Source organism: Cetorhinus maximus, chromosome 5 (assembly GCF_964194155.1).
Source record: "Cetorhinus maximus chromosome 5, sCetMax3.hap1.1, whole genome shotgun sequence".
NCBI classification, from domain to species: Eukaryota; Metazoa; Chordata; class Chondrichthyes; order Lamniformes; family Cetorhinidae; genus Cetorhinus; species Cetorhinus maximus.
The window spans coordinates 160,641,546-160,661,230 of record NC_135883.1 but is presented as its reverse complement, the minus strand read 5'-3'; the positions used below and the strand labels follow the sequence as shown (position 1 = coordinate 160,661,230).

The following is a 19,685-nucleotide window of genomic DNA, read 5'->3' as shown; positions in this document are numbered from 1 at the left end:
TCCTCTGGTGAAGCGTATTATCCCTGCTACCTCATCAAACCACTGCAGTCAATGGGCAGCTGATCAAATCTAGGCACCCGGGCAGTCAAGTTGAAAATGATGCATATCGAATTCATCCCTAAAACAATACATTAATTCCTAGATTTGGAGACTTTTTTTTATCTAACTCAAAGAGTTGGATAAAATATTTCCTACTGTAAATAAATCTTTGTTGGACTAGTTGTTTAAACCTTGCAAAGGTATTGGGTTGCCTTACTAATGGCAGGGTCACTTTGACCAATTATTTTCAGTCCTGTCAATTCTGTGATCTCACACTCTGGGTGAGATCTTGTGGAGGTGACAGGGGTCTCGGCGGCTGGCTGGAGAACCAGTGACTGCCCTGTGTTGTCTCGTTGTGAGAAGGCCTGCCTCACCTTGTGCCACTCAGGCACTTATCAAACCAAAGCAGCGGACCTTCCCCGGGTTCAAGGACCCCATAGGGGCGGAACTCCTGCCCCCCTGAGAGCTGCCAGCCAATCAGAGGCTGGCAACTCTTCTGTACTCAGCAACACCACTGGGGAGGTGGTGGCTGCTGCTGGTATGACACCCACCTTGTCTACAGGTTGTGGAGAAAAATGTGGACCCTGAATTGCCTCAGATTGAGGGGGGACCCAGGCACATGTGAGTGATGGCATGGGGAGGGGGAGGGGTCATTGGGTTGAGGACATTGGGGGACAGGTTGGTCAGTAGCAAGAACAGGGGGAAAGGGTTTCAATGGGACCCCCGCCCCCCCACTCCCTGATGCCGGGCCCCTCGATCAGGCACTGAGTGCCTTTGAACAAGACACTGGGAGCCCGTAAGCAAACACACCAAGCTTTGCTTGTCATACTCCCAGATTGCCTAGTTCCCTGCCCGCCAATGGGTAATGCCAGCAGCAGCTGGATAAGGCCCTTAAGTTGCATTAATTGCCCACTTCAGGACCTCAATTGGCCATGGGGCAGGAAGGCCACCCGCAGGCCCTCCCGCCACGGACTTAATCGACTTAATAGGAGACAACATTTCAGAACAATACTCTAATTTCCCAGCTTTTACTGGTGTTCCACTTTAAGGTTTTCATGACCAGTTCAGACCAGTATCCTTATATCCTAGTTTTTACTGTTTTTTTCATTCTGCGGAGGTGGAGGTGGGAAGGTGTTGGGGTGCCCATCCGCTGCCCTCCTACCTGATTACATGCCCTCCCCCTGCCAACAAACTCACCACGGGGGAAGGCACAAGATTCCTTCCTCCCAGTGGAGGGAGCAAGTGAGAAGAAAGTGCAGGTCAGAGGCACAACAATTAGAAGGCATTTGTCCAATGTGAATAACTCATATTTGGAAGTGGGATGGTAATAAGGCACATCTAAACTGTCAGTCCGGCTGTTGTTGACTGTTCATAACAATCAACCTCTGTCAGTTAGTCTACAACTGACCCGGACATGAGGCATGTAAAACCCTGGGTGATGGAGAGCTTTGGGAACAAAAGTCAAGAACATACAAGAGCATAAGAAATAGGAGCAGGAATAGACCACGCGGCCCATCGAGCCTGTTCCACCATCCAAACTGATCATAGCTGATCTTCGACTTCAACTCCATTTTCCCGTCTGCTCCCCATATCCCTTAATTCCCTGAGAGACCACAAGTCTGCCTATCCGCCTTCAGTGTACTGAATGATGCAGCATCCACAATCCTCTGGGATAGGGAATCCCAAATATCCCAAACTCCAAAATCTTCCAAAGTGTGCTACGCTCAGCAACTTTAACCCTGTTGTTTCTCCCTGCTAACCCGCCCCTCCCCCACATCACTCCCCATGTGAATGGACGTTGCTCCATGGAATAGAGACATGCGCTGTTCCTCTTTCTATTAGGTACCGCCATACGGTGACCAGGCCTCCTTAACCACCGTGCCACCACCAGACACATTGCTGTGAATGCCTGCCTGGCGCCGCTCTGCTCCCTGCATCGCACCGCTGTGACTACCGTGGAAGGAATCGGCAGCACCACCACTCGGCTTCACCCGGTCCAGGTAAGCCTTCCAGGTTGTACCGGCTGCATGATTTTGTGCCTCCTTGGAGGAGGATGTAGCAGAAGTTTACCAGGGTTGAGGGGCCTCAGTTATGTGGAGAGGCTGGAAGTTGTTCTCCTTAAAGCACAGAAGGTTAAGAGGGCATTTGATAGAGGTGTTCAAAATCATGAGGGGTCTTAATAAATCAGTCACCTTAAACATATTATTGTTTCTTTCTCCCCTTTCTCATCTCCCCTCCTGCTAGGGCAGGGCTGTGGTGAGGAGCGGTTTTAGACAGAGCAGCAATTTCCTACACTGCATCTTAGCAAGTGATCATTCTTGCTCACACAATGAAGTTGATGGGCCAAATGAACCTGACCCTGATGGTTGCAACTGTCCATTTTTCAGCAAGCGTTACTGGTGATTTTTTTCTGAGCTACGTAACAATATGGGCTCCTCGCGCACAAAGAGTCTGAGAAATAGCTCCTCAGTGATCTAACTGAAACAAACCATCAGTGAGTTCTACAGTCAAGACAAATACCATAGGTTGCAGGCTGTCAGTAACTCTCTGGATATGGCTATAGTGTACAAGCCAAACTGTCAGTAACTCTGGGGACACCGCGTTAGTACCACAGGCCTCAGGCTGCCAGTAACTGTATGCACACAGCTAATACTATAGGCCCCAAGCTATCAGTAACTCTATGGACGCAGCTAATGTACAGACCAAACTGTCAGTAATTCTAGGTACACAGTAAGCTGCAGGCTTTCAGTAATGGGCATGACTAATACTACAGGCTATACTGCCAGTAACTCTATGGACACGGCTAGTACCACAGGCCTTAGGCTGTCAGTATCTCTATGCACACAGTAACACTAAAGGCGCTAGGCTGTTCAGTAACTCTAGGGACATGTCTAGCACCACAGGCTAAACTGTCAGTAACTCCATGGACACAGCTAGTACCACAGGCCTCAGACTGTCAGAAACTGTGGACACGGCTAGTACCATAGGCCCCAAAGGTTGGTATTGAGCTCCATGAATACGTTTAGTTATATTGACGAGTGTAGAGCAACATGTGCTTGACAATAGGCAAAACATTGGCTATCTCTCTAGCAACTAAGATTTGTTAGTGCTCTATTCATTTGTGTGGAAACAACTCGTGAGACTTACACAGAGTGATGGAAAAATGCCATCCCTCAACTTCACCGATGAACAGAGCACTGCCCGTGCCTAGGGAGGCCATCCTATTTAATTATCCTTTCATGACCTTCTTCAAATCAGTAGAAGCCAGGCCATTCAGCTCATCAAGTCTCTTTTGGTGCTTTTCTGTGCAAGAGCTAGTCCAATCTCACTCTTACTCTTTGCCACTGATGTGCCTTCCATAGCTGATCAACTTTCTGCTGCCAACCTTTTCTTTCATTGCTTCACCAGGAACGGATAGCAAAAGCTCATGGCTCCCAATGTGGATTCTGCACCCCTGGAATCGTCATGTCTGTGTACACTTTATTACGGAACAATCCGGAACCCATAATGGAGGAAATTGAAGACACCTTGCAAGGTAAAGTATGTTTGTTGTGACTCAGAAACAATTGGTTCCTGCAAAAGGCTCAGGAGAGTGAAAGACCATTAAAACCAAGGGACTAATACATGGATGGCCCTCGGCACAGACTCAATGGGCTGAATAGCCTTCTTCTGTGCCATAATGACTCTGTGGGCTGGATTTTGTCTGCTGAGATTGAGTTGCCACCTTGTAGCGCTGACTCTCTGACTCCCTATCCCATCAGCTGAGGCTGTCACAGGAAATGTTGGATCAGACGTTTATCTTATAATTCAGTTGCAAAGAGATATTGGTGAGGAAATGTAGGGCCACCAAGGCTCTCAGAACATCCCAGAGGATCCATCAATTAAAGATTCATTCTTTAATCCCCTTAATGCTTCTTCCAGCCCATGCCTTAAGCCTCAAAGAACCCCAATACTCACTGTCTCAACGGACCCACCACTCACTGACTCTCCCAGCTTGTGTGTACAAATTGGCTGTCATGTTTCCTACATTATAATAGTAGGCTATGCTTCAAAAGTACTGCATTGGCTGTGAAGTGTTTGGGATGTCCTGAGTTTGTAAAAGGCGCTATAGAAATTCAGGACTTTCTTTGAATTGCTTATTGCATTAACTATGCGCAATTTAAGAGTTAGACGCAAATCACTAGTTCCCCATACCCCCACCATACCCCAACCCACTACACCGGCGTGCCTCCTGAATTGTGGGGACATTCGGCCCTGACCATTAGCCTGTAGCAGAATATAATCAGTCCGATCGTAATCAACACTGATTATGAGGAGAAGCAATTGGGGGATGAAGCCGGAATATTCTATTTCTCTTTTTTTTTGGCTGACACCTGCTCATTCGCCTGTTCTTCTGCTTACAGGAAACTTGTGTCGATGCACGGGATACAGAGCCATCCTTGAAGGTTTCAGCACCTTTGCCAAAGTAAGGAAGTTCAAATTGCTGAGGGTTAATTTGCTTGCCAACTCCCTGTCCCATGAGGGCCCGTAGCAAAATGCAAAACCATGTAAACATGCAAGGGAAGATTTCACCACTGGAGACCAGTGTGGCTATATCAGTGACTGGCGTATGTTTATCTGGTATGGGGAGATTTAAATATTGTATCAAATTTATAGTTTAACTGGTTAAACTACTGAATATAACTACAAAATAATTGTTGAGTGATATTTCTAAACTTGAACCTTAATTAGTTAAATAAAACATAATAGAGATGGCAGGGCAGGTGATGTGTTGCAACTACAGCCTGTGGAAGCTGGTGGCCACTAGTGTGATCCATGGCAAACACATCCGCAGTAAGTGTCTGCAGCTCGAGGAACTTTGGCTCCGAGCTGATAAGCTGGGGTACAAACCTTGGCACAGCAATGCATCAGGGAAGGTTACCTGGATACTTTTTCCTGGAGGCAGTCACACCCCCTGAGCTTAGGTGCTTCAGATTTGGTCCATGGTCAGGGACAGAAGGGGTGTGACTGCAAGTGAGGCAGGCATGTGAATCCAGAAGGGAGCAATGAACAGGTTTGAAATTATTGCAGCCTGTGTGGACGAGGGCAGGGACAGCAGGGAGATTGAGCAAACTGACCACAGCACCATAGTGCAGGGAGCCATTCAAGTGGGGGCATTAAAAAGGAATGCAGTTGCAATAGGGGACTGTATAGTTAGGGGAGTAGATATTGTCCTCTGCAACCGTGAGTGTGAGTCCCGGAGATAGCGTTGCCTGCTCGGACAGGGTTAAGGACATTTCCTCGGGGCTGGAGAGGAACTTGGGGTGGGAGGGGAAGGGCCCCATTGTCATGGCCCACATGGGTGCCAATGACACAGGTATGACTAAGAAAGACGTTCTGCTGAGGGACTGAGAGCAGCTCGGGGTTAAGTTAAAAAGCAATTAAATTAAATCTTTGGCTTCATGGGGCAATGGCACCAGGCACGGGGAAAGTGAGAGCTGTACCATTGGGAAGGCCATCCCCTGAACCGTGCTGGGACCAGTGTCCTGGCAAGTCATATAGCTAGGGGCACAGAGAGGGCCTTTAACTAAACAATGCAGGGGGAAGGTTCACATAGGGGTAGATCTGGAAAGTTAAAGAGAAAGGGCAAGGAAACAGTGCAGAGTGACAATACGGGTAATGGTAACCAGAGTGTGGCAGAAAGGGACAGAGTGTACAAACTTACATACCAGCAAATATGGTCAGAATAGGGAAAAATGGCTTTAAACTAAGAGCAGGGGAGAAGGGTGAAGGGAGATTTAAAACCCAAAGATAAAAGTTGAAGCAATAGAAAAGTATATCAATGTGGACAAAGAAAAGCTGAGTGAGATAGGAAGCACAGAGAGTTTAATGGTGATAGTACATCAAAGAATAAAGTCCATGCCGGGAATAGTAATAAAAAAAATTGAATTCACTTTATCTGAATGCGTGGCGTATCTGCAATAAGATAGATGAACCCACGGCACTAATACAGATAAATGTATCTCATCACATTATAGATATATGGTTACAAGGTGATCAAGGTTGGGAAATAATTATTCCAGGTTACACAACATTGGCTGAATGGAAAAGGAGTGGTATCCCTGATAATAAAGGATGGAATGAGGACATTCATGAGAAAGGACCTTAGCTCAGAAAATCAGCAAGCAGAATCAGTATGAGTGGAGATTTCAGTCAGCAAGGGTCAGAAAATGCTAGTGGGAGTGGTATATAGGCCCCTTAACCACAGTTATACCAATGGACAGAGTATCAGTCAAGAAATTATCGGAGTTTGTAACAAAGGCAATGTAATAGTTGTGGGGGACTTTAACCTTCATATATACTGGGACAATGAAAATGGCAAAGGTAGCCTGGACGATGAGTTTGTAGGATGCTTTTGTATCAGTTTCCTGGACCAGTATGTTGTGGAACTAACTAGGGATAAAGCTATTTTAGATCTACTATTTTGTAATGAGGCAGGGTTAATCTCAAAGTAAAAGATCCACAGAGGAATAATGATCATAATACAAATGAACTCCACATTAAGTTTGAAAACGTCATACTCCAGTCACAAACAAGGATCTTAAACGTAAACAAAGCCAAAGAATAGTAGTCAGTCTGAGGATCGGGAGTGCTTTAGAACCCAGAAAAGGGCCACGAAAAAATTGATAAAAAGAGAAAAATGGAATATGAGAGTAAACTAGCCAAGGATATCAAAACAGATTGTAAGAGCTTTTGTAAGTATAGATAAAGGAAGAGAGTAGCTAAAGTAAAAGTCGGTCCTTTAGAAGCAAAGAAAGGGGAAATTATCATTGGAAATGAGGAAATGGTAGAAATATTGAACAGATATTTTGTGTCCGCCTTCACACTAGAAGACACAAGTTACATACCAGAAATAAAGGTAACCTAGGGTCTAAGAAGTGTGAGGAAATTAAGGCAATTAATATCAGCATGCAAAAGCACTGGTGAAACTCAAGGGACTAAAATCCAGCAAGACCTCCATCCTAGTTCCTAAAAGAGATGGCTGCAGAGATTATGGATGCGCTGGCTGATTTCTAAAAATTCCCTAGATTCTGGAAAGGTTCCAGCAGATTGGAAGTTAGCAAATGTATTCAAGAAAGGAGAGAGAGAGAACGCTGTTAGCCTGACTGACATCAGTCATTCGGAAAGTGCTGTAATCTATTATTAAGGAAGTCTTAACAATAGACTTTAAAAGGCATTGTATGATTAGAACAACTCAACATGGTTTTACAAAACAGAAATCCTGTTTGACAAGTTTTTTGAGGATGAAATAGTAGGGTAGGTAAAGAGGAACCAGTAGACGCTTCCAAAAGGCATTCATTAAGGTGCCACACAAAAGGTTAATACACAACAGAAGGGCTCATGGATTTGGGGATAATATATCAGCATGAATAGAGGATTAGTTAATGGACAGGGAGCAGAGAGCAGGGGTAAATGGGGCATTATCAAGTTGACAGGCTGTGACTCGTGGAGGGCTGCAAGGATCAGTGTTGGGGCCTCAGCTATTTATAATCTATATTAATGAATTTGACAAAGAGTCAGAAAGTAATGTATTTAAGTTTGCTGATGATACTAAGCTAGGTGGGAATGCAAGCTGTGAGAAGGACACAAAGAGATTATAGACAGGTTAAGTGAGTGGGCAACAAGATGAAGTTTAATGTGGGGTAGTATTAAGTTATTCACTTTGGCTATAAGAATAGAAAAGGAGAATATTTTAAAAATGTATGAAACTTGTAAACATTGATATTTAGAGACGCTTGGATGCACTTGCACAAGGAACACAGAAAGTTAGCCTGCAGGTACAGCAAACAATTAGGAAGGCAAATGGCACATTATTCTTTGTTGCATGGGGATTGGGGTACAAAAATGAAGAGGATTTTCTACAGTTGTAATGTGCTTTGGAGAGACTTACATCGGAGGCAGTACAGCGCATGTTCACTAGATTGGCCCCTGGGATGAGAGGGTTGTCTTATGATGAAAGGTTGAGTAAATTGGGTTTTCATTCTCTGGAGTTGAGAAGAATGAGAAAAAGTCTCACTGAAACAGCCAAGATTATAAAAGGGGCTTGACAGGGTGGACGCTGAGAGGTTGCTCCCCCTGTCTGGGGAACCTAGATCAAGAGGGCACAGTCTCAGGATAAGGGGCCGGTCATTTAGAACCGAGATCAGGAAAAGTTAAAAGCGTTGTGAAACTTTGGAATTCTCTAACCCACAGGGTTGTGGATGTGTCTCCTGTGAATACATTTAAGGCTGGATTGACAGAGTTTTAGGTTCTCAGGGAATTGAGAGATATGGGGAGTGGGCAGGAAAGTGAAGTTGAAGCTGAAGATCAGCTTCAAATCATATTGAATGGTGGGGCAGGCTTGAGGGGCTGTATGGTCTCCCCCGACTCTACTTCTTATGTTAACCTGGTTAAATTGAATGAGTTACCACTTTTCAACTAAAATGGCAGGGAGAGGAATCTCAGACCGACTAACTCTGCTTTCATCTAGTATAATCGTGTAAATCTAGGGCCTTGAGAAGAAGTTCAACATCATCAGGGATTCTCCCACATGCCTGCTTGTGGAAGGGCTGTGGAATCCCCATATTAACCTGGTAACTAACCTCTGTTTATGCCAGATTTTCCAGGCTTTCCTTTGGCTCTTATGCTGATGAATAAGTAGAAAAATCCCAGCGGAACTCTGCCCCTGCCCCCAGTAGAGTTTGGACTCAATCATTATACTAACGCAGTCTCATAAGGCTATTCGTATCAGCAATTTTTAGATGTAGGGTTGCTGTATCAATTTTTTTCCCCTTTCAGCCATCAAGCTGCTGCGGTTGGAATGGGAGCAAAAATGACTGCTGCAAGGGACAGACTGGAGCGAGTCAAGCAAGTGTTAATCCCTCTGATACTCCCAACATCGGTTTACTAGTGCTAATTCTGTACATGTGTTGTTTTACATCTGCTTTTGCTTGTGTGCATTTCTTTCATTGTGTGTATTTGTGTGTATGTGCTGCATGTCTGTGTGTATATACAATGGTAGGCTAGTAGTTACAGTGGGTGGAGTTTGCTGTTAGTCGATCGGATCTTGCCCATTAGCTGGAAGCCTGTCAGGCACTCAACTGGCCAGCAATGGGACTTCCTCAGCATTTAGGACCCAGAGCAATGGAAATCCCACCCCACCTCCCCTAGGGGTGTTGGCCAGTCAGAAGCCGCAAGCACCCCATTACACATCAGCGCCACCGGTTGAGGTGGCAGCTGCCAGTAATGCATCATTTAGATACCTAGGGACCCAGACCACAGTGGGCGCCACCACCCCACTCCCTCACCACCTTTCCCAATACCGTGTCCCTGGATCAGACAATGAGTGCCTTTGAGTGTGGGATCCCACCCCACCCTGAAATTGCCCCACAGGAACTAGCAAGCAAACATGACAGGGTTTGCTTTTCAGGCATTCCACATGGCAGTTCACCTAGTTGAATACCAGCAGCAGCCGGGTGAGGCTCTTACATAGGCATTAATTGCCCACTTTAGGGTCTCAACTAGTGCCCGGGTAGGAAGGCAGTCCATGAGCATTCCTGCTCCAAACTTAATCAGGTGGGCACGGCAGGGTGGCGGAGACCCCACCTCACCCCTCCCATCTGATTAAAAGCCCCCTGCCTCTAAACTCAGTGCCAGATGATACATTAATTTCCATGCTCTGTGTGTGTGCGTGTGCGTATGTGTGTGTGTGTTGTGTGTGTGTGCATGTGTGTGTGGTGTGTGTGTGTGTGTGTGCGTGCATGTGTGTGTTGTGTGTGTGTGTTGTGTGTGCATGTGTGTGTGGTGTGTGTGTGTGCGCTGTGTGTGTGTGTGTGTGTGCGCACGTGTGTGTACAAGGAAAGGAATACAGTAAACTAGTTGTCATAGGACTGCACTAACAGCCTCAATATCCTGAGTTGAAATTCCACCATGGCAGTTGTGAAACTAAGTTTGAGCTATCCAATTAGTCCCACTCCCCTGCTCTCTCTCCATCTTCACCGCTTCAAGTATTTATCCAATTCCCTTTTGAAAGTTATTAATGAATCTGCTTCCACCACTCTTTCAGGCACTGTGTCCCAGGTCATAGCTGCTTGAAAAAGTTTTAGAACAGATTTCAAATGCCCAACCAGCCACATGGAATTGAACTCACGTGCTCTGGATTAGTCCTGTGGTGCAGTGGGTAGCCTCCCTACCTCTGAGTCTGAAGCTCCAGGTTCAAGTCCCACCCAGGTCTTGATGGCCATGGAAGGGCGCGTTCAGAAAGTGACTAAACAGGTTGAGTGTTGACTTGAAACTCCTTCCAGCACACACCAATAGATGGCAGGAAGAGTGGGAGAGATTCCTGGTCAGCCATATGGTGGAAAGAAATTGGAGCCTTGACCATCACCATTCACAGCAACATGTAAAAGTGTATGTGGTCAGAGCAACTCTGTCTTGCTGAGTGAACTGTAACCCACCACCATTTAGTAACTATGTCACCATACTCATATTTACTGGTGACTTTTGGCTGTGTATTGAAGTAGGGTTGATCTATCAGGTTTGAGATTGGACAATAAATAATCCACTTCACCGAGCAAATTAAAATCTGGATTGGTCCTTAAAGGGGCGCTGTCCCCACATTGAGCGCTTTATTAAACGCCTGATGACACTTTCAGTTTGTTTATTCGGTAGCCACGATGACATCATGCAACTGCTCACAATGTTACCTTCTGGTCACCACTGATGACTTTAAAGGTTCATCACCTCAAACGCAATGAATTATTTGGTCAAGCCCCTTCACCGCTTAACCCACGTGACGTGAAGATGCAAGCTATGTCGGGAATGCATCACCTTCTCACTTGCAAGTCATGCCATTGCAATGAAGTTGGTCCACAGCACTGCTGACCCTTCTCCAACCAACAACAACCCCCAACAAAAAAACGTGTTGTCAAACTCTTCTGTCATGAAGAGCTGTCCACTTAAGTAGATGAAGGATTATTTACAGGTAAAAGTTGCTCATGGGGTGGCATCAAGTTCACTGGTCAAAATGCAACCTGGAAGTAATTAATAAAAACTTGCTTTTACTACAGCTATCACCCAGACTCTTTGAACCATCAGAGTTTAAGCCTCTGGACCCCACACAGGAGCCGATCTTTCCCCCAGAACTCCTGGTAGGTACAGGTGAACGCAACATTTCTTCTAAAGAAGGACATATCCCTATTGCTGAAACACGTCATTTCAGATTAACCCTTCCCCCTGGTACTTGCTGACCAACATCGGTTCCCAGTCCAGGAAAAGCTTGATCTTAAATATCCCATCCTTGTTTCCAAGTTACTCCATGGCCTTGCCCTTCCCCATCTCTGTAACGTCCTCCAACGCTACAACCCTTTGAAATTTCCGAACTATTTCCAACTTCGGCCTGTGATGCGTCCACCATTGCCAGACATACCTTCAACCCTCTCGACCCCAAACTTGGCAATTCACTCCCAAAACCTCCCTGCCACTCCCTTCTCCTTTAAGATGCACCTTAAAACCTAACGCTTTGACAAAGTCTTCAGTCACCTTTCCTAAGAGCACCTTATGTGGCGTGGCGACAAATATTTCATGATAATTACGTATATTGTGAAGTGCCCTGGGCAATTTTTCTATATTGAAGAAGCAATATCTATGCAACTTGGGGCAGAATTTTACGCTGATTGGGCGGGCGCACGCCCGACCCAATCGAAAGCCAAATCGCGCGAGATGACACCAGGCGAACATTCCACTGTCATCCCTCGCTCGTGCGATATTTCAGTCCGTGGGTGCGCACAAAAACTGCCAACAATTAAGAGGCCAATTAAGGGTATTAAAGGTGCAATTGTCTCCAAATTGTCATGGTCCGTCCAACCTTACACTTGCCGGACGGGCCAGGCGGCCAGGCGGACTTTGCATTTTTCATGAAACCTCATCCAAGGACTATTAAATGGAAGAAAAATTAACATCTATGGAGAACATTTTTCATCACGTATATGTTCAGGCGACTGATTGTGATGCTTGGACATTTTTTTTCTGATTTTAAAAACGTTATTTAATGTCTTTCAAGTCTTCAGCTCCCTGAAGCAGCTCTCTGACTTCAGGGAGCTTTCTGTCGGCGATAGCCCGCGCCCACGCTGACGTCAGCGCCCACCCTCCTCCCGCCCCCACCCTGGCAGCACTGAGCTTCTCAGTGTGCGCTTCACCCTGGCTGACCATTAATTGGCCAGCCAGCGTGAAATCACGGTCTGGGGCCGATCGCGGTCAGCGTTCCATTCCCCGGCTGATCCCGGAACCGCCGACCGTGCCCGCCCGCCAGCCTAAAAATTGTGCCCTTGGTGTTGTTGCTGTAACTCTTTGAAACCATTTTGCTTTGCCCTGACTCTTTAGAGCAATGTTCCAGCAGACTTCAAAACAAACTGTAGTAAAACGGCCCTATTCCCACTTAGTTAAACTCTCGCCCTCTAGGTTAGGCCATACCTTTTCAAATCACTGGTTGGGCCTCAGCTGGGCTGCAGGTTTTAGGATGGATTGGTCATGGGGACGGAGCATAAAATGAGCAAATGTGAGCAGGATTTTCTGGCGCAGAGAGAGTCCCAGAGCTGGGACATTGTGTAGGCCTCAATCCTGAGCGTGTGGACAGCAGGACTGCGGTGACAATCTTCCCAGTGGCGGCCATTTGAGAGGCCGTTGTTCAGCTTGCCATCCAATTAGGGACAGCGGGCTGACCCTCCACTCTACAGGCCCACTCGGAGGGCTGTCAGCCCTGTAGCTTCGGCAGCACCACCAAGAGAGGTAGCCGCTGCTGAAGTGGCAGCCACTTTGAGGGACCCTCACAGGGGAGATTGTGGTATAAAGGGTTAATGATCAGCGGGCCCGGGAACAGTCGGGAAACAGACCACCGACTGCAATCTGCACCCAACCGCGATTTCACGATGGCTGACCAATTAATGGGTTACGGGCGAGCGCTGAGAGAAAGCTCCCTGAAGGCAGAGAGCTGCCTTAGAGAGCTTCGGACCCAAAGACCATGAAATAAAGTTTAGAAAATCAGGAAAAAAATTTCCAAGCATCACAATCAGGCACCTGAACATATAGATAATGAAAATGCTGCCCGTAGATTTTTATTTTTATTTTATTTAATAACGGAAACCTCATCCCGCCCTTGGATAAGGTTTAATGAAAAATACAGAGTTCGCCTGGCCGATTCGCCCGTCCGCCAACTGCAGGGTTGGACAGACCACAAAAATTGGAGTCAAATGCGCCGTTAAACGGCTTAATTGCTCCTTTAATTTTCGGCGGGCGCGCTTCCAGCTTTTGCATGCATCTGCCCACCGAAATACCATGCAAGCACGGGATGACGTAAGGGCACTCGCCCGACATCTTCTCGCACGATTTTACGCCCGATTGGGTCGGGAGGGTGCCCGCCCGCGGGACCTAAATTTCTGCCCCATGATTTCCCTCACATAAAACCATGTTGACTCTGTCGGATTGTCTTTTAAACTTTTCTAAGTGCCCTGCTATAACATCTTTAGTAATAATCTCTAACATTTTCTTGATGACAGGTGTTAGGCTAACTGGCCTGTCAGTTTCCTGCTTTCTGTCTCCCTCCCTTTTTGAATGACGGAGTTACATTTGCTATTTTCCAACCTAAGGGAATGTTTCCCAAATCCAGGGAATTTTGGAAAATTAAAAGCGATGCATCAACTATTTCAGGAGCCGCTGCTTTCAAGACCCCAGGATGAAGCCCATCAGGAACCAAAGATTGGTCAGCCTGTAGCCCCAACAATTTACTCAGTACCACTTCCCTGGTGATTGTAATTTTCCTCAGTTCCTCCCTCCCTTCCAATTCCTGATTTACAGCTGTTTCTGGGATGTTACTTTGTATCCTCTATAGTGAAAACTGATGCAAAATACCTGTTCAATTCATCTGCCATCTCCTTACTTTCCATTGTTAATTCACAGATTGACTTTCTGTAGGACAAATGCTCACTTTGTTAACTACGCTCACTTTGTTAACTCTTTTCTTATCTAAATATCTATAGAAACTCTTATTATCTGTCTTTATATTTCCAGCTTGTTTTCTCTCATACTTCTAATTTTCCCCTCCTTATTAATCTTTTTGCCTTTCTTTGCTCTTCTTTATATTCTGACCAACTTGGAAGTTTTCTTTCTCTTTGGAATGTATCTATTCTGTGTATTCTGAAATACCCCATTTGAAAGTCTGCCACTGCATCTCTATGGACCTATTCCTTAATCTTATTTGGCCAGTTCACTACAGCTAGCTCTGCTTTCGTGCCCTCATAATTGCCCTTATTTAAGTTTAAAATACTTGCCCTGGATCTACTCTTCCCTCCCTCAAGCTGAATGTAAAATTCAATCATATTACGATCGCCGCTACCTAGAGGTGCTTTCACTATGAGGTTCTCAATTAATCCCATCTCATTACACAATACCAGGCGTAGTAGAGCCTGCTCTCTGGTTGGCCCCTGAATGTGCTGTTCTAAAAAAATGATCCCAAAAACATTCTATAAACTCCTTGTCTACCTTTGCCCATCTGATTTTTCCAGTCTATCTGAAGATTAAAATCCCCCATGATTATCGTTGTACCTTTCTGACAAGCTCCCATTATCTCTTCCTTTATACCTTGCCCTACCATGTAGTTACAATTAGGGGACCTGTACACCACTCCCACAAGTTACTTTTTGCCTTTATTGTTTCTCATCTCAACCCAAACCGCTTCTACATTCTGGTTTCCTGAACTTAGGTCATCCCTCTCTAATGCGCTAATACAATCATTAATTAACAGAGTCATCTCTCCACCTTTTCCTAGCTTCCTGTCCTTCCTGAATGCCACATACCCTTCAACATTCAGGTCCCAATCTATGTCATCCTGCAGCCATGTCTCTGTAATGCCTATCAGATCGTACTTATTTATTTCTATTTTCACTATCAGTTCATCTGTTTTGTTCCCCAGGACCAATGTCTGGGGTAAGCACAAATCTTGTGCAGGCTGTATGATGAGGTGGGAGGGGGGCATACCTGGTCTCTCACCCTACTTTCCTCTTGCTACACCCCAAAGGTACCAAAGCAAAGGGCACCCCCCAAAAAAGACTAGTCACTCGGATTTGCCTCGACGCCCTCTGAAGACTCAAGGCTCTAGGACATTCCTAAAGAAAGGAGGAAGAATTTCCTCCCTGTTGGGGCCAACGTTTGGGGTATCTGGGATCTCACTGTGCACAATTGTGGCCTTTCTGGCCAGCAGTGCTAAAACCTTTCTACCATCGTTCGCCAATTCTAGTGCACGAAAACCTGGGTCGAAATGACCAGGAACATTGGGCACACTCAAGTCGCGAATTCCCAGAGAAGAAGATTGATCATTATTAAACAGCTCAGCGTTTCCCCATTTGTTTTACAGTTACTTCATGAGTCACAGCAGCAGACACTGTTCTTTAAAGGGGAGCATGTCACCTGGATTCAGCCAACAACTTTGAAAGAACTGTTGACCTTAAAGAGCAAGTACCCTGAGGCCAAGCTTGTGGTTGGCAACACTGAAGTGGGTAAGATGCAAACTGCAGACTGGCCAAAATCCCATCCTCTCCTCCCTCCCTCAACAGTGTAAAGAGACTGGATCTGGCGGTGCAGCCGAGTTGAGTGTTTCATGTGCAACATTGTGAAGTGGAGTGAATAGAACTGTTCGCTGTGTGTTTGTAAGAGCCTGAAGTAGAAACTTTTCCCATTAGCAGCTGGATTAAGATTTAAGGTGATTGGCAAAAGAACCAGAGGCAACCATTAGGAAAAACTTTTTTTAAGCAACGCGTGGTTAGGACCTGGAATGTACAGCCTGAGGTTGTGGTGGAGGCATATTCAATCATGGCTTTGAAAAGGGAATTGGATAACTATCTGAACATTAAAAAAAGCTGTCGAGCTAGGGAGAAAAGGCAGGGGAGTGGGTGTTCTGACCGAGCAGTTGGTAAAGTTGAGTTATTAAAAAAACATCCCTGAGGGAAACTATAAACAATTGTCATAACCTATAATTTGAAGTGTTATGTTTGAGATGCAACTCTAAATTCAAGAATCAGACCACCAGTTCTCGAGATGTTTTATATTAAGCTAAGTGAAACATTTTTATTAATTTACACAAGTTAAACACATACACAAGGCTACAAATTACTACATAACTTTTTAACAAATTCCCAAACTAATCTCCATTAAGGCAAAAGCAATCCATAGACTTAACCAAACACCAGGCAAAACATTTTCACCTTACAACTTCAAAATGAGGTTCTTTTCACTTTGGTTCCTGTGGAGCCAGTTAGAGGCTGACAGCTGCTTTTGGTCTCACATTGCCTCTGCTCTGCATACAAAACGGTTGTCTTGTTATACGTAGCACAGCCCATTGAATGTAAATTCTCATTATATCTCCAGCCACTTTGAACTCCACCTCTCTAACAATAAAACCCTTTTCATAGTGCCAATTTTGTTAGTAATATATATTTATATTGCTTGGTTTCTGCTAACTAGGTGCCAGAATTCACCCCATTTCTTGAATGTTCGATTCAAAAGAATGCAAATGCACTCTAAAGCTCTTACATATCAAAACTAGTACACGTCAAAGCACCCCGACTAGCTGGCTTTAATCCAATTAAAACACACCCACAGACTAAACCTTTATTTTAAAAGAAAATGTTTTCCAATAATATTATTATATACATTAATAGCTTCATGACAGTGGGACTAGCTGAGTTTCTCTTGCTGAGGGCTGGCACAGACATGACAGGCCAAATGGCCTCTTCCTGTGCTGTAACTATTCAATGATTCTATGATTTGGGCCATTGTCAACTTTTTTTTCAGTCATCCTCAAGTTCTGAGCACCCCTAACAACAGTTGATATATACTGTCCATCTCTAGCCTGCCTGTTTGCCCCAACCAAGTCACTACTGGACCACTTCATTGAGCAGTTAAGAGTCAACTCCGGTGGTTTAGGACTGGAATCACGTATAAGCCAGACCGAAGTACGGGCAACAGATTTCCTTCCCTAAAGGAAATTGGCGAACCAGCTGGGTTTTTTCAACAATTCAATAGCTTCATGGTCATTTTTACTGATCTGGTGTGGTAGATGATAATTCTAGTCCTTGGGGCTATCGGAGGCCAGGCGTACTTCTTTGATGTTTACTTTCCACTTAAAGTTAAGGTAGCCAAATCCTAAGGACAGTGAATGGGCCTGAAGGTCAGGTCTATAACTCTCCCCAAAGGGAAAGAACACACAAAGAAGATTACCATCCTACAGCTAGAATTTTTAGCAAGTTTGAGCCAGATTATGTTGTCTCAAATACTGTAAAGGTCTGGGAGTCTCTCCTGAGTAATGCATCTCTTCACCAAAAGGTGCATAGAGATGAAATTCGTGAGTAAGCAAAATGGAAGGCTATGGGAGACAATATAAACTATATAGAGGTTTAGGGAAGGATCAAAAGTGCAACCTCCAGCTGGTGAAACTGTTAATTACTACATTAACAGTTCTTAGGAAAAGGTAAAGAAAACAATCTTATTTCTATCAGAGAATCCAACTTTTAATTCCAAATATTGTTACATTAGAATGTTCTTAAAATTGGTAAGCAGTTTCTCCCGTTGATTCCAAGTATGGTTGGTTTACTCTAATTCCAAGTATGTGGAATGCCGAAAGCACTCCAGTTGGTCAATTAGTCGCAATTCAGTCAACTGCGCTTTCAGGCTATCAGCAGATAACCACTGTTTTAAGGGTTACCCTACGGTAAGTACCTGTCACTTCAGGAGGTATGGTTTTCATGCAGTAGTACGGGAGGAAAAGAAGGGCAAGTGAGGGGGAATTGGGACAGGTGTCAGGAGGAGAGGAAGGAGAGCAGGGAGGTGGTTGGTAGGAAGGAGGATAGGGGGTGGTGCATGGAGGGGGAATGGGGTGTGAGTTTTGAGGAAATTTGGGAGGTGGGTGAGGAGAGGGGAAGTGCTTTTCTGAGGTGACAGTTGATGTACATTGAGGGAGCTTCCCTCTATATGAGTGAATTCACAATCTGGCCTTCCTGGATCCTAGACCTGAGGCTGACTCCTGAGCTCTGCTATACTGGGCTTGGAATGGTGGACAATGTTGGATAGCTTAAGTGTTTGTCCACAAATATTTCCTCAAGACTTTTCCAACTTTTCAACAGTAACCTTGGACTGAAAATACACCCACCCCCCCCCACACCCCCCCCACTCAACTCCCCCAGCCCTCAACTTGCTCCATAAACAAATAGTGAAGATCTGAGAGTAGCATTGGTGGCATGGCTGGGGACACAACCGTGGGGTAAATATTTACCATCTCTCTGGTCTGTGCAGGTATCGAAATGAAGATGAAGAACATGTTGTATCCAGTTATCTTGGCTCCAGCTCATATTCCACAGCTCAATATGAGCCAGCGCACTGAGACTGGTAGGTGAAGTGAAACTGTAAGTCCTCAATGATTTTATTTATGAGGTTGACGAGGAGGGTGGGAGTGGTGGAGTTTGAGGAGTCCGCACTGCTGCTTTGGAGGTCAGCCCACTATCACTATCGACTTCAAAAGTTTGTCCTGCTTTTCCTTCTCAGTGGGGAAGCTTTCCCCTCTCAGGGTAACAATTTATTTAACATTTGCTCTCGGGATGTGTGCATCACTGCCAAGGCAGGCAAATATTGGCCATTCCTAGATGCCTGGTGAACTGCCTTCTTTTTCTCATTCGTTCATGGGATGCCTGAATGTTGTCTGAGTCTTTTTGCATTTGGACATGGACTGCTTCAGTATTTGAGGAGTTGCAAATGGTGCCCAACATTATGCAATCATCAGTGAACATTCCCACTTCTGACCTTATGATGGAAGGAAGGTCATTGATGAAGCAGCTGAAGATGGTTGGGCTGAGGACACGACCCTGAGGAACTCCTGCAGTGATGTTCTGAGACATACGAACATAGAAAATAAGAGCAGGAGTAGGTCATTCGGCCCTTGGAGCAGGCTCCACCATTCAATTTGATCATGGCTGATCCTCTACCTCAACGCCATACTCCCGCTCTCTCCCCATACCCCTTGATGTCTTTAGAGTCCAGAAATCTAACTATTTCCTTGGTAGAGAATTCGATAGGTTGATTACCCTCTGAGTGAAGAGGTTTCTCCTCATCTCAGTCCTAAATGGTCTACCCAGTATCCTGAGACTCCGACCCCTTGTTCTAGATCCCCCCAGCCAGAGGAAACATCATCCCTGCATCCAGTCTGTCCAGCCCTGTCAAATTTTATACATTTCAATGAGATCTCCTCTCATTCTTCTAAAGTTCAGTGAATACAGGCTGATCTCTCCTCGTACGACAATCCTGCCATCCCAGGAATCAGTCTGGTGAACCTGTGCTACACTCCCTCTATGGCAAGTATACCCTTTCTTAGGTAAGGAGACCAAAACTGCACACAAGTGTGGTCTCACCAAGACCCTGTGCAGCTCCAGTAAGTCATCCTTGCTCCTGTACTTAAGTCCTCTCGCAAACATATCATTTGCTTTCCTAACTGCTTGATGCACCTGCATCCTAGCTTTCAGCGATTGGTGTACAAGGACACCTAGGTCCCTTTGTACATCAACATTCCCAATCTATCACCATTTAAGTAA

The 19,685-nt window shown here is 45.3% G+C and overlaps 1 protein-coding gene across 1 annotated transcript in view; it reads left to right on the top strand.

Moving 5' to 3' along the window:
- Positions 1-19,685, top strand: part of xdh (xanthine dehydrogenase) — a 134,044-nt gene that overhangs the window by 42,051 nt on the left and 72,308 nt on the right. The window contains exons 5-11 of the mRNA XM_078542721.1: positions 1,931-2,039; positions 3,448-3,574; positions 4,443-4,504; positions 8,857-8,925; positions 11,127-11,207; positions 15,464-15,605; positions 18,397-18,489. Of these exons, the coding sequence (XP_078398847.1) occupies positions 1,931-2,039; positions 3,448-3,574; positions 4,443-4,504; positions 8,857-8,925; positions 11,127-11,207; positions 15,464-15,605; positions 18,397-18,489 (683 nt within the window). The remainder of the gene's footprint in view (positions 1-1,930; positions 2,040-3,447; positions 3,575-4,442; positions 4,505-8,856; positions 8,926-11,126; positions 11,208-15,463; positions 15,606-18,396; positions 18,490-19,685) is intronic.